Source organism: Gavia stellata, chromosome 3 (genome assembly GCF_030936135.1).
Source record: "Gavia stellata isolate bGavSte3 chromosome 3, bGavSte3.hap2, whole genome shotgun sequence".
NCBI lineage: Eukaryota > Metazoa > Chordata > Aves > Gaviiformes > Gaviidae > Gavia > Gavia stellata.
The window spans coordinates 32085261-32097893 of NC_082596.1; the positions used below are offsets into that span (position 1 = coordinate 32085261).

Consider the following 12633-nt stretch of genomic DNA (forward strand, 5'->3'; position numbering starts at 1 on the left):
GCACACACACACAAACACAGACTTCATAAGCCTTGTTCCCAAAAGAAATAAGGGAAAGGGATAAAACCAGGCTCGCCAGAGATAATCCTGGGGGTGGCACACCAATGTTAGAGGGACAGTGTGCTAGCGAGGTCCTTTGGTCTTCCATCTCAGTGAAGGTAGGGGATGGAGATCCATGTGGCACCAAAGACACAAGGGTTATTGATGTGTTAGAAACTATGGAAGCACCTGAGAATGGTCACGTAGGAATTAGGGCTTTTTTCCCCAAAAAAGTGGTGAGATCAATAGCCCAACTAAAGTGCATCTATACCAATGCACGCAGCATGGGCAACAAACAGGAGGAGCTGGAAAACATTGTACAGCAGAAAAACTATGATATGGTTGCCATCACGAAAACGTTGTGGGATGACTCACACAACTGGAGTGCTGCAGTGGATGGCCATAAACTCTTCAGAAGGGATAGGCAAGGAAGGAGAGGTGGTGTGGTAGCCGAGTATGTTAGGGAGTGTTTGGATTGTCTAGAGCTTAATGATGGTGATGATAGGTTGAGTGTTCATGGGTAAGAATCAGGGGGAAGGCCAACAAGGCAGATATCATGGTGGGAGTCTGTTATAGACCACCCAACCAGGATGAAGAGGCAGATGAAATATTCTGCAAGCAGTTGGGAGAAGTCTCACAATCGCTAGCCCTTGTTCTCATGGGGGACTTCAACTTACTAGATGTCTGGTGGAAATACAGTACAGCAGAGAGTAGACAGTCTAGGAGGTTCCTGGAGTGTGTGAAAGAAAACTTTCTGATGCAGCTGGTGAGTGAGCCAACTAGGGAAGGCGCCTCGCCTGACCTATTGTTTGTGAACAGAGAAGGATTTGTGGGTGATGTGATGGTTGGAGGCCATCTTGGGCATAGCGATCACAAAATTATAGAGTTCTGAATTCTTGGAAAAGTAAGGAGGGGCGTCAGCACAATCACCACCTTGGACTTCCAGAGGGATGACTTTGGTCTGTTTAGGAGACTGGTTGACAGAGTCCCTTAGGAAGCAGTCCTGAAGGGCAAAGGAATCCAGTAAGGCTGGACACTCTTCAAGAAGGAACTCTTAAAGGCGCAGGAGCAGGCCATCCCCATGTGCCGAAAGACAAGCTGGCGGGGAAGAAGACTGGCCTGGCTGAAGAGAGAGCTTTGGCTGGAACTCAGGAAAAAAAGGATTTTATGGCCTTTGGAAGAACGGGCAGGCAACTCAGGAGGCCTACAAGGATGTCATGAGGTTTTGCAGGGAGAAAATTAGAAGGGCTAGAGCCCAGCTAGAACTTAATCTGTCTGCTGCTGTAAAAGACAACAAAAAATGTTTCTATAAATACATCAAGAACAAAAGGAGGGCTAAGAAGAATCTTCATCCTTTATTGGATATGGAGGGAAAAACAGTGACAAAGGCTGAGGAAAAGGCTGAGGTACTTAATGCCTTCTTTGCCTCAGTCTTTAAGAGTAAGACCAGTTGTTCTCTGGGTACCCAGCCCCCTGAACTGGAAGACAGGGACGGGGGTGCAGAATGAAACCCTCATAATTCAAAGGGAAAATGGTTAGCAACCTGCTACACCACTTAGACACCCACAAGTCTATGGGACCGGATGGGATCCACCAAGGGTACTGAGGGAGCTGGCAGAAGTGCTCAACAAGACAGTTTCCATGATCTACCAGCAGTCCTGGCTAACTGAGGAGGTCCCAGTGTACTGGAGGTTAGCAAATGTGGCACCCATCTACAAGAAGGGCTGGAAGGAGGATCCAGGGAACTACAGGCCTGTCAGCCTGACCTCGGTGCTGGGGAAGGTTATGGAGCAGATCATCTTGAGTGCCATCACATGGCATGTACCAGACAACCAGGTCATCAGGCCCAGTCAGCACGGGTTTATGAAAGGCAGGTTCTGCTGGACGAACCTGATCTTCTTCTATGGCAAAGTGACCCACTTAGTGGATGAGGGAAAGGCTGTGGATGTTGTCTGCCTGGACTTTAGTAAAGCCTTTGACACCGTTTCCCACAGCATTCTCCTGGAGAAGCTGACTGCTCATGGCTTAGACAGGCACACTCTTCGCTGGGTAAAAAACTGGCTGGATGGCCGGGCCCAAAGGGTTGTGGTGAATGGAGTTAAATCCAGTTGGCGGCCGGTCACAAGCAGAGTCCCCCAGGGCTCAGTATGTTTAATGTCTTCATCAATGATCTGGATGAAGGGATGGAGTGCACCCTCAGTAAGTTTGCAGATGACACCAAACTGAGCGGGAGTGTTGATCTGCTTGAGGGTAGGAAGGCTCTGCAGAGGGATCTGGACAGGCTGGATCGATGGGCTGAGGCCAGTTATATGAGGTTCAACAAGGCCAAGTGTCAGGTCCTGCACCTGGGTCACAACAACCCCATGCAACGCTACAGGCTTGGGGACGAGTGGCTGGAAAGCTGCCCAGCTGAAAAGGACCTGGGGCTGTTGGTCCACAGCCGGCTGAATGTGAGCTGGCAGCATGCCCAGGTGGCCAAGGTGGCCAACGGCATCCTGGCCTGTATCAGAAATAGTGTGGCCAGCAGGAGTAGGGAGGTGATCATGCCTTTGTACTCGGCTCTGGTGAGGCCACACCTCAAATACTGTGTTCAGTTTTGGGCCCCTCACTACAAGAAGGACATAGAGGTGCTGGAGCGTGTCCAGAGAAGGGCAACGAAGCTGGTGAGGGGTCTGGAGCACAAGTCTTATGAGGAGCAGCTGAGGGAGCTGGGGTTGTTCAGCCTGGAGGAGGATCAGGGGAGACCTTATCTCTCTCTACAGCTACCTGAAAGGAGGTTGCAGAGAGGTGGGTGTTGGTCTCTTCTCCCAAGTGACAAGTGATAGAACAAGAGGAATGGCCTCAAGTTGCACCTGAAAGGGTTGTCAGGCATTGGAATGGGCTGCTGAGGGAGGTGGTTGAGTCACCATTCCTGGAGGTATTTAAAAGATATGTAAATGTGGCGCTTAGGGTCATGGTTTAGTGGTGGACTTGGGAGGGTTAGGTTAAGGGTTGGACCTGATGATATTAAAGGTCTTTTCCAACCTAAACAATTCTATGATTCTATGAAATCGCTCTAAAAAGATACTCTTCTGCCTTTTGTTTTACAAGAAGTGATCTCACTGTAGTCAAAACAGATGTCCTATAAAAAACATTGGAAGCCTTTTCCATTCAAATGACAGATAAACAATTAACACTGCCCAGTATCAGAAAAGTAAACATGCAGTGGTAAGTGATAGACCAATGACTCCAAAGAAGGCACAATCACAGAATCACAGAATCACTAAGGTTGGAAAAGACCTGTAAGATCATCAAGTCCAACCATTACAAAAAAAATGTCCTGCTTAAAGCAGTAATGTTGCTTCTTTTGGAAGGGAGGCAGGATTTTCATATCATGCCATGGATTGCTGCAGCCATTCTTCTGCTACTATTTAGTGTATTTCTGATCGTAAACTTACGAGGTTCCTCATCAGATCAGTTTGTTTTCTCTTTCTATTGTTTCTAGGGGGAGATTCCTTCCCCTAATAACAAAAAAATCTCTTTCTAATATTCCATATAAGAACACTGCATAGATCTTCAAGGTTCACTTCAGAGACAGAAAAAACACTAAATGAAAGTGATATGAAGATTGGCCAATGCAAAAAAAGATGTTAGGGGATCGGGAAAAATATTTACTTTTCTACAGTTTATGAAAAAATATTCTGCAACAAATATGCTCCAGTTATAAATTCTTTCAGATGACATAGGTAAAGGCGGTGTTTCATAAATAGTCAGGAAATTACAAATAGGATAAATGGTCCAAAATTACAGGAAAAGTCATTTTCCATGTTTGGTAGGATGAACATAAAGAACAGACTTTTCTGCTATTAGGGTGAGCTCTGCAATATGACACATGCACTGAGCAGCTAAAATACTAGTAGTGTTGAAGCAGGAACGGATTCTGCAGCAAATGATGCTGCAAACTGGAAGTGTCTGACTGCATGATCCCCCAGACTTCTGAATCTGATAGAAATCTCCCCATCACCTGTCATGAAACAGTTTCACTTTAGGATGTTTGTCTGGTGTGACAGAAATCCACCTAAATCTTTTAAGTTTTGTCTGATCTGACATCTCATTGGAAGAATAGTAGCATTGTAAGCTCTGTTTCCCTACCAGTGTAAAGGTAACACTCAAGACACTAATATTTCTGATTATTTATTATGGCACTTTAAAGCATATAAACTCCATTTCTAGGTGTCCCAAGTGAGTTTAAAAATAAAATAGAATGAGGCTTTAGGTAGTATTTCAGTAATTTTGGTTAAGAATTTTTAGAATGTTAGACAGGAGATAAGAATTTTGCTAGGAAAACAAAGAGTCTTCTCAAAATAAGGCTTACCTTCAGCAAAGCATGGACTTGTTTGCTTAAGTTTATCTTGTCCATTGGCTCACCAGTATGTATTTTTTCAGATAAATTTGTGGGTTTGAAACATGAAAAAACCCTAACCCCTGAAAATATATTTCTCTAGTTGAACACCAACAAAGTTTATCTCTTATTTATACCCACCCAATTTATTTGCTTTGTAACAGGCAAGTTAGAAACAATTCTAGAGCCTGAACTCTGAATGTTTTTTCTGTTTCAGGTCTTACTACCTTAGCAATTAAGGATGGTGGTCAAAATCCAGCTTGTTATTGACTGTTTGTTGCTATATATTGCATTATCTTGAACTGAAGGCAGTTTGTAGTAGAGCCTAAAACCAAACAGAGTTTTTATAAAACCTTCCTTTAAAATTCCACTATAGTAACAACATTTCCACTTGATATATTTGACAATTTTATTTAACAGCCTGGTAAGTTCAGAATAGTTACGTAATAGTTACATCACGGCTTTTAAAAAGGATGGCACTCAGCTACTCAGTCCATTGAAATACTAGAAAACAGGGAAAAGGAAAATACGGAGTGTAAAGGAGCTCTGTCCACTGAACTGAGTTATTTGTAGCAAGTTCCTACTGAATGTGATGACGTCCTCATGCTTTCTGGTAGACTCTAACACACTTGACACCATTCATGTCACATTCCTAGAAGATAAAAAGATGGATTTATTAATTTGCCTCAGTACAGACTATAAGGAAACAGATCTTTTAGAGTTACTTTTCAGGCTACCAGCCAGCAGCACTCAAGGATCAGAAAGCAGGACCAGACTCACCACCACCAATTGTCCATCCACTAGTTTCCGTGTTATTATGGTCTTCTTGCCATCCCATTCCTGCTCTTGAATCAATGACCCGTCATCTTTTAAGCTGACAAGGGTCTGAAAGAAGAACGCGAACATTACTATTTTACCCTCGACATTTGATGGAGACTGAGGCTTTCCAGAGGAAAAATTCCCACCCCACCTTACTCAATACTAATTTTGCCTTTGACTTCTATAAAGCCAGGATATTGTCTTAAAGGTTTTATTGATCCTCTTCTTACATTACCTCACTGCTTGTTCACTCACTGCTCTGACTCATTCCTGCATCGGGTAGATCTTTGACAGCATGCACAATTTCAACTAGCAAGAGCAGACGATGTTCTCTGTTCATCTCTTTGTACATGGGCTTTGAGCTTTTGTGTAACACTTATCTGATCTTGCAATAATAGATGAATTGCCAGTGTGTGGCTGGAGGGGGGGAATGGTACACAGAGAGCACTCACACAGGGAAATGAGAGAGACATATTTGAGGGCTTCTTTGTGTTTAACCTCCTTTTGGATGAATATTCTCCCTACTCAGTGCAGGGAGAAGCTCTTTGCCTTCTAAAATTGGAGATTAAGGACTGTGATTCACATGTACACCTTGTGAGTCTGCTATCCCACTGCACACTGAACCAGGCTCTCTTGTTATGCAAATACAAGACTGAGCGGAAAGGTTAACCCTAGGGCTGAATTGCCTCTGATTAAACATCAATGGGATTTTTTTCCACAGGCTTCAAACGAAGTGGCGTTTGGCTGTAACAGGGATTTAGATGTCTGTTAGTTTTACTAATACAATGCTTCTGCTACAAATTGAAAACAAGAAAATACACAAGACAATATTGGTTTCAGCATTTGCCCTCTTTGGATGTTGCTTAATCCACGAAAAAAAAGAATTTATTTCAATGAGACTTACAAAGACAGCTGTTCATCAAATAAAGCATTGCTAGTGTGGATGTCAAAACTGATTTTTAAATAGCATCTCCATCTGTAAAACATCCAAAGAATTGTGCTTTTTTCCATAGAAAGTCTAGTATACTGACCTGAGTTTTCCTGCCATCTAATGTGTTTTCCTCAAATTTCTCACCAAGCTTGAAGCTGAACTGTGAAGTTTTGAAGGTGCTTTCTGTTTTTACGGTGATTGTGTCCCCGTCCTTAATAATGTAAACATCTGGTTTGGCCATGCTTCCCATTTTTCTCATGGCCATACCCACACCTGCAAGATGAGAGGCACAGAGTGTCACAAAGTCAGTTAAACCTTAAGGCTTAGGGCCACACAAGAATTCAAATACCTAATTCCCATTTAATTAGGCACTTAAGTACACTTGAGAATCAAAGCTCAAGAGCTACAAAGAATGAGGATATTTTAAATTATCCACTGATGGGGGAGGAAAAAAAGCTTATTTGCAGGGTTATTTTTTTGCTTCCTCAGAGAGCTAAAATGAAAACTATTTTGCCCTCTAGAGGACTCGCAGATGTCCCAAAACTCAGCATTGAATTTTTACAAACAGAAATAAACAGGAAAACAAACACAAAGGCTTAAACTAGTATGAAATTATTCCCTTTAAGTTCTTAACACTTCAAAAATTCTACAGATTTTTAATTGTCAGATTAATCCACCTGCATATTTATTTCAACTTACTCAAGAAATACTCTTGCATCACTGTGCACAATTGCAAACATGCAATTTTTAATAAAATTTCATCTTTTACATCCTGTATCCAAAGTACAGACTCGTGAATTAGAAAACCACTATCATGCAAAATAGTGCTTACACAAACAAACAAGACCATGAGAGAAACGAGCTTTGCGAATGACTGAAAATTTATTATCTGGAGACAGCAGCAGCCCTCGAAACTCTTCAGCAAAAAAGATTCACCCCACTTCAGCTCCTGCGTGCACTCTTTGAGGGGTTTGCTCGAGTCTTTTTGATCTGAAGGGTGAAGATACGAATAAGAGGGAAGTCAGGCAAACGTGAATCCATCAAACTGGAAAGTGCAGATCTCAACCAAGGACTGGTAAGCAACCAAATGGAGCAGAAAGTGCCATCAAGTCAGTGCGTGTCTGGGCTCTGCAGCTGGTGTAGTTAGACAATGTTGTCACATAACAGCACAGCACTCCCTGGAGTGCACAGGATACTTGGGTGAGGGCTGAGTCCACAAAGCAAAGATTACAGTTTCCTTGGGAGGTGGAAATAACAAAGTACTTCCCAGCCACTGCTTCTCCAGACTCAACTGAGACTCCAGGACTGAGCCTTAAACTTGGGCCTGCAGAGCAAGAACCAGTCCTCCTCAGTCCAACTTTTCTGACCAGAATCGGAAATTATTGGCACAGTGACCCCCCACCCACCCCTTTGCTATTGTCCAGTCCAGAGTAGTCAGTGAGTTATCTGATCAGCTATGCCTTGGGATCCAACTAAACAGAGATGAGCCATGTATGTCTTCCATATGGCAAGGAGTGAAATTCAAACTTCTTCATCCTCAAATGTTCTTTTATACAGACTAAGCAGAATCTGCAGAATCTCATTTACGGTGCATCAACAGGATCAAAGGCAGAGTTTCCTAAATAGTCAGCAAGGGTGAGATCCAATAAAAGACTGGCTCTTAAAGTGCGACTTGGAGTAAATTTAATTGCTTAAATTGTAATTGTAAAAAGGAAAAGTGACTAGTTTAAGATTGCGATCTAAAAAACAAACAAACACCACTCAGTTGCTGCCTACACATGGGAGGTGCTCTGCAGTTGCAGCACTTAATTTCTACTTTGAAGTTGCAACTTGGCACATGCCTAGCCCTGACGTGAGCACCGCGGCATCCTAATGCATGGCTGAACTGAGCTGAGCTTAAAATTCTTGAATTTCCTCCAAAGTCTCCCAAAAGGCTCAGTCCAGAAAGCTTTCTCACATCATAGCTATCACACATTGACAGGCCTCTCACAAAATACAAGTACAGCCACCACTGTCTGCAGAGTGTAAAGGCAGTGATGCCTTTTGTATTTTTACATGAAAAGCACAAGACCTAAATTCCTTCCTCTCCTTCCTCCCTCCAAAGACATTCAAGGCCACATCTTCTGCCTCTTGAGAAAACATCCTAGCTTTCAGCAGTGAATAAATCACAGAAAATAATAGCTCCTGGGCTACACAGGCACTGCAAGGTGTCTATCACCTGTTGGCCAGGATGCTCACAGGGAAGTGGTAAATTCGAACTTGCGGAGGAGGCTCCAGGTGTTCGGTCTGTTCTTCATCTGCTAACTCTGTGATACAAAATGTAGGGCAACCTGGAAGCAGGGATAACAGGCCAGGACTGTCCCCCTGCGGTGAGGGTGCTACCCACAGGAGAATAAACAGCCTCTGGCAGCGCAGTCAGCTGTCGGTTACCCATAGGCCGTTGATCTAGTCCGGCTTTTTCGTGAGGAGACACCCAAGGCGATTTCACGGGAAGGCAGCCCAGGCTCAGCAGGTCCGCGTGTGGCCACCCCGGGCGGTGTCAGCCCGGCCCTGGCAGCAGCGCTGGCGCGCGGCCTCCATCCGCCTCCCGCCTCCCCCCTCCCGGCGAGGGCAGCGGGGACCCGGCTCCCCTGCGCCGCTCCCACCGCCCCGGGCTGCCCCGGCTCCCCGCCCCGGGGCATTATCCGGAGAGGGAGGAGCAGACTGGCCTAATCGCAGCCGGGCTGCTGGCACCGGCTGATAATCCGGGGTGCTGCCGGCGGGAGGGGGCGGCTGGGCAGCAAGGAAGGCGCAGCACGGGGCGGCGGGAGTGTGCCTGCTGGCACCGGCACCGGCCTCCCAGCAATCACGGTGCAAAAAGGGTGGCCGACATCTTTAGGACGCGGAGCCGGCGGCGGCAGCTCTCCCTGGAGGAAGGGTCTGCTCCCGGCCGGGGCTCCCTCCCCGGCGGCGGCAAGAGCGGGCACGCCGGTGCCGCATCCCGGCACCACCCCACAGCCGCCGCCCGCCGGCCCAGCTCCGGGGCCGCGCCCTGGCCGCGGGGCCGCGCCCGCCGCGGACCTTGGACAGAGCCTCGCCGGCCGGCAGCGGCACCTCCCGGGGCGGCCGGGGCCGGGGGCTGCATCCCTCCCTCCCGGGGGCGCAGAGCCGCCGGGTCCTTACCCAGCTCCTTCATGTACTCCTCGAAGCCCTCGCTGGAGATGAGGCACCATTTGCCTAAAAACGCATCGATGGCCATGGCGGCGGCGCTGGAGCTGGCGGTATCCCTGGGGAAGCGTGGAGGCAGGAGGACGGGCTGCAGTGGGGCCGCGGCCGTCTTTATAGCGGGGCCGGCGACATGTGCCGCCGGGAAGAGCCAATGGGGCGGCCGCCGCGCCCCGGCCCCTTCCCCGCCGAGCCCCCGCCCGGCGAGTCCCGCCCGCGGCGGCGGCGGCAAGAGCGGACACGCCGCGCCGCTGCCCGCCCTCCTCCCGCACACACACGCACGAACACACCCGCACCCACCCCTGTCTGCTCCCCGGGCCCGCAGCTCCCCGGGACGGCACGCTGCGCCCAGAAACGGAGGGACACTGCCGAAGCCATCACGCCGAGGGATGTCATGACCTTAACGCTGCTTCTTCGGACACAAACACCACCCAGCACCCGCCGTGGAGAAAGAGTCCGGCGTGCTGTGCTCTGGCACCCATGGGGTCCAAAACCAGTCTCCAGGATTTTGGCTCCAGGGAAGTTTTTTAAGTCTGGGGCACTGAATCCTGAATTATGCCGTTTATCACATATCATGCTTTTTAGGGATAATTCGGGAACAAACAAGCGTAGGGCATCATATGGCGTGGAGGCAGAGCAATAAGGAGTCAGCATCCCAAACCAGTGCATTGGGTTTGATTGCAGGCCTTCCCAGCACCCCCCCAAGTCCTGCTGGTATATCACATCTTACTGAACTACAGCAATCCATAGCTTGCTGCAACCTGGGAGCAGACCTGTTACATACACACAAGATCAATCAAAATACAGAACTAACGCAGGTACTTGCAATACACAGAAAAAACAAAGCCTGAATGCAACCTCATGCTTTAGCACTGGAAAAATGCGGATTTAGAACCTTGGTTTTAGTCCATATTGAACTGCGATACCCTAAATCCTACTTCCTAAAGGAAAACACAGCAGCTGCCATACTGTACACTGGTGCAGAAGTACCATCATAAAATACACGCTGTTACCAGGCCTCCTGAGGTTTGGGCCAGTCTTTTGTCAAATTCTGCCAGGTGAGCAGAGAGATTTACTGTCATATTCTGAGAGAAAGCTGCTCTTTCTAAGTCACAACAAAAATCCTGATTCAAATGTATCCCCAAGATCTGTTTCCAACATGAGCGTCATGCCAATCTCTGCCTCTTTAGGCCTTGTATCAGACTGGATGAAACCCAGAGCTACTATGTCCTGACCAGAAAAATAACAATCTGAAAATACACCTAATGCCTGGAGTTTTTTGAGGGAGTAGCTGTGGCTATGTTTCTCTGCTAGTACTTTTGTGGAGGAGTTTGAGATTGTGGTGTCAAAACCAGAGCAGACAGCAAGGTCTCTGTGCTGGTTCCAGCATTTGACAACATGAGAAGGCGTTGTGAATCTGAACGTTTTGGTGCAAGGAGGACGCTTCCGCTTATGCTTTGCAGTGATGCAACTTAGTAGAGCTAAACTGAATCAGTTTGAAGGTTCAGTACTTTCTAGAAAAGGTCAGATTTGTCATACACTAAGTAATCAGCTCATTTTTCAACTGAGATTTTAAAAAAATCCTTCCAACATCCTTCCCTACTGAGCTGCTTTTAATTACCTTCCACTTCTCTGACTATATCTTTGCTTTTAATATGCAAACAACACTATAGCATCTGCTCATAAGGCAGCAAGCCATGTTGCCTTTTTTGTCATTAAGTACGTACATTGAAAGCGTTCCCACAGGACTTTCAACTTCCTTCCACTTTTACTTTTATCTTTTTTTTTTTTTTTTGTCTTGAGCAAGACACTTTGGAGTAAATTTTAAATTAGGCTGATGTTTACTACCTAATTCATGGTAGCAGAACCAAAATGACATCCATCCTGCAGTTCTTTCCTGGTTGCTTACAGAAAGCATAAATCAAAAGCAATTAGATTAGGGATCATACAGAATCATCCTTCAGGAATTAGGAAGTCTTCAGTCTTGTAAAACAGGGACAATTTCTAGAAATAAGAAATCTTGGCTTTACTCCATGTATGCTAGCAAAGAATTTCAGATCCACATTTCTGCAGTGCTGCCTGCAGATGGCTTACGATATGCAAATAGTATTCAGGTATAAGTGCTGATAATGCAGCAGAAGATGTAAAATCCACTATTTCCATCTAGTGGTGAGATAGTATTCCTGGATCTGAAGTACATGGAGATCCAGCTACTTACCTGTGCAGAACATGGCTCCATTTTGGAATCCTCCCACAAGTAATTTGGCTTGATTTTTTCTCCTTACAAATTTTTCAGCTCTAGGCATGTAAGTTCATGTAAGATGTAAGAAGAAAAGAGAATCTTATCTCTCTTTTCTGAATTGCAGACTGTTAGGATACAGTGAAAAATCTCTCCCAATTTTTACAAAAATCTAATGTTTTGCAAATTAATCCGGTGATATGGATTACCAGCTGTGATACTGTGAATGCCACATCTCAAAGCTTCTTTGAAAAAGGATAGTGCTGAAATTTGTGGTATCTCACATAGCAAATGAACTAACTAGAGGGACCAGAGATGTATCCTTCTGGGTAAGGTACAAGTGGACTGGGCTGCAAAATAGACGTTATTTTTTACTATGGCAGTACAGTATATATACTGGTCAAATACAGTTCCTGCTTTGGGAGCCAAAATAAAATGGTCAGATATTCAGAGATGGTTGGGCCACAGGGATCTGTCTCTGTAAATCCCAGTTCCTGCCTGGTTTGAAGCTGATGTCACGGTCAGACATGTTTTGTGTGTGTAGTCTCCTCTTCTCCCTGGATATACCTAAAGAGAGGCAGCAAATATATGTATTCATATGGAAAGCGTTGAATTCCTACGCCACATGTTACTGTTTCAGTGCAGACAGCTGAAGTTCTCTGAAGTTTTGCTCATTCCCACATTAGACTATACATTGTCCAACAGAAGGAGAATCAAATTTACGACGAGAAGCGTCAATTTTTCCATGGAAATTAGCTGCACGGAAAGCACGTAGCCACAGTTAGGAGCAACCACCACCTTGGCAGTTTGGGCCTGCCAGAGTGAATGTTTTCCCAAGGTAGTCAAGCCCTTGCGTCCTGTAGGAAGGGAGGGTATTAGAGTCCTTCATTACCAAGTGCAAAGAAAAGGACCAAGGCAAAAGAGTGCACAGAGACCTTCGTTCTGCTCCTTTGGGCAAACACACGTCGTGCAGTGATGCTTCCTCTGACGTGAGAGTTGGGAAGCTGTGGCTGGCAGTGT

At 46.0% G+C, this 12633-nt stretch overlaps 1 protein-coding gene across 1 annotated transcript; it reads right to left on the reverse strand.

The window, feature by feature from the left end:
* Positions 1-4815: 4815 nt before the first annotated feature.
* LOC104263148 (fatty acid-binding protein 5) lies at positions 4816-11605 on the reverse strand. Its single transcript, XM_059836363.1, has 5 exons — positions 11593-11605; positions 9333-9716; positions 6271-6443; positions 5201-5305; positions 4816-5072 (listed from the first exon to the last, which is right to left on the reverse strand). The coding sequence occupies exons 1-5, from the start codon at positions 11603-11605 to the stop codon at positions 5022-5024; spliced, it is 726 nt and encodes a 241-aa protein (XP_059692346.1). The 3' UTR covers positions 4816-5021.
* Between the last annotated feature and the right edge of the window lie 1028 nt (positions 11606-12633).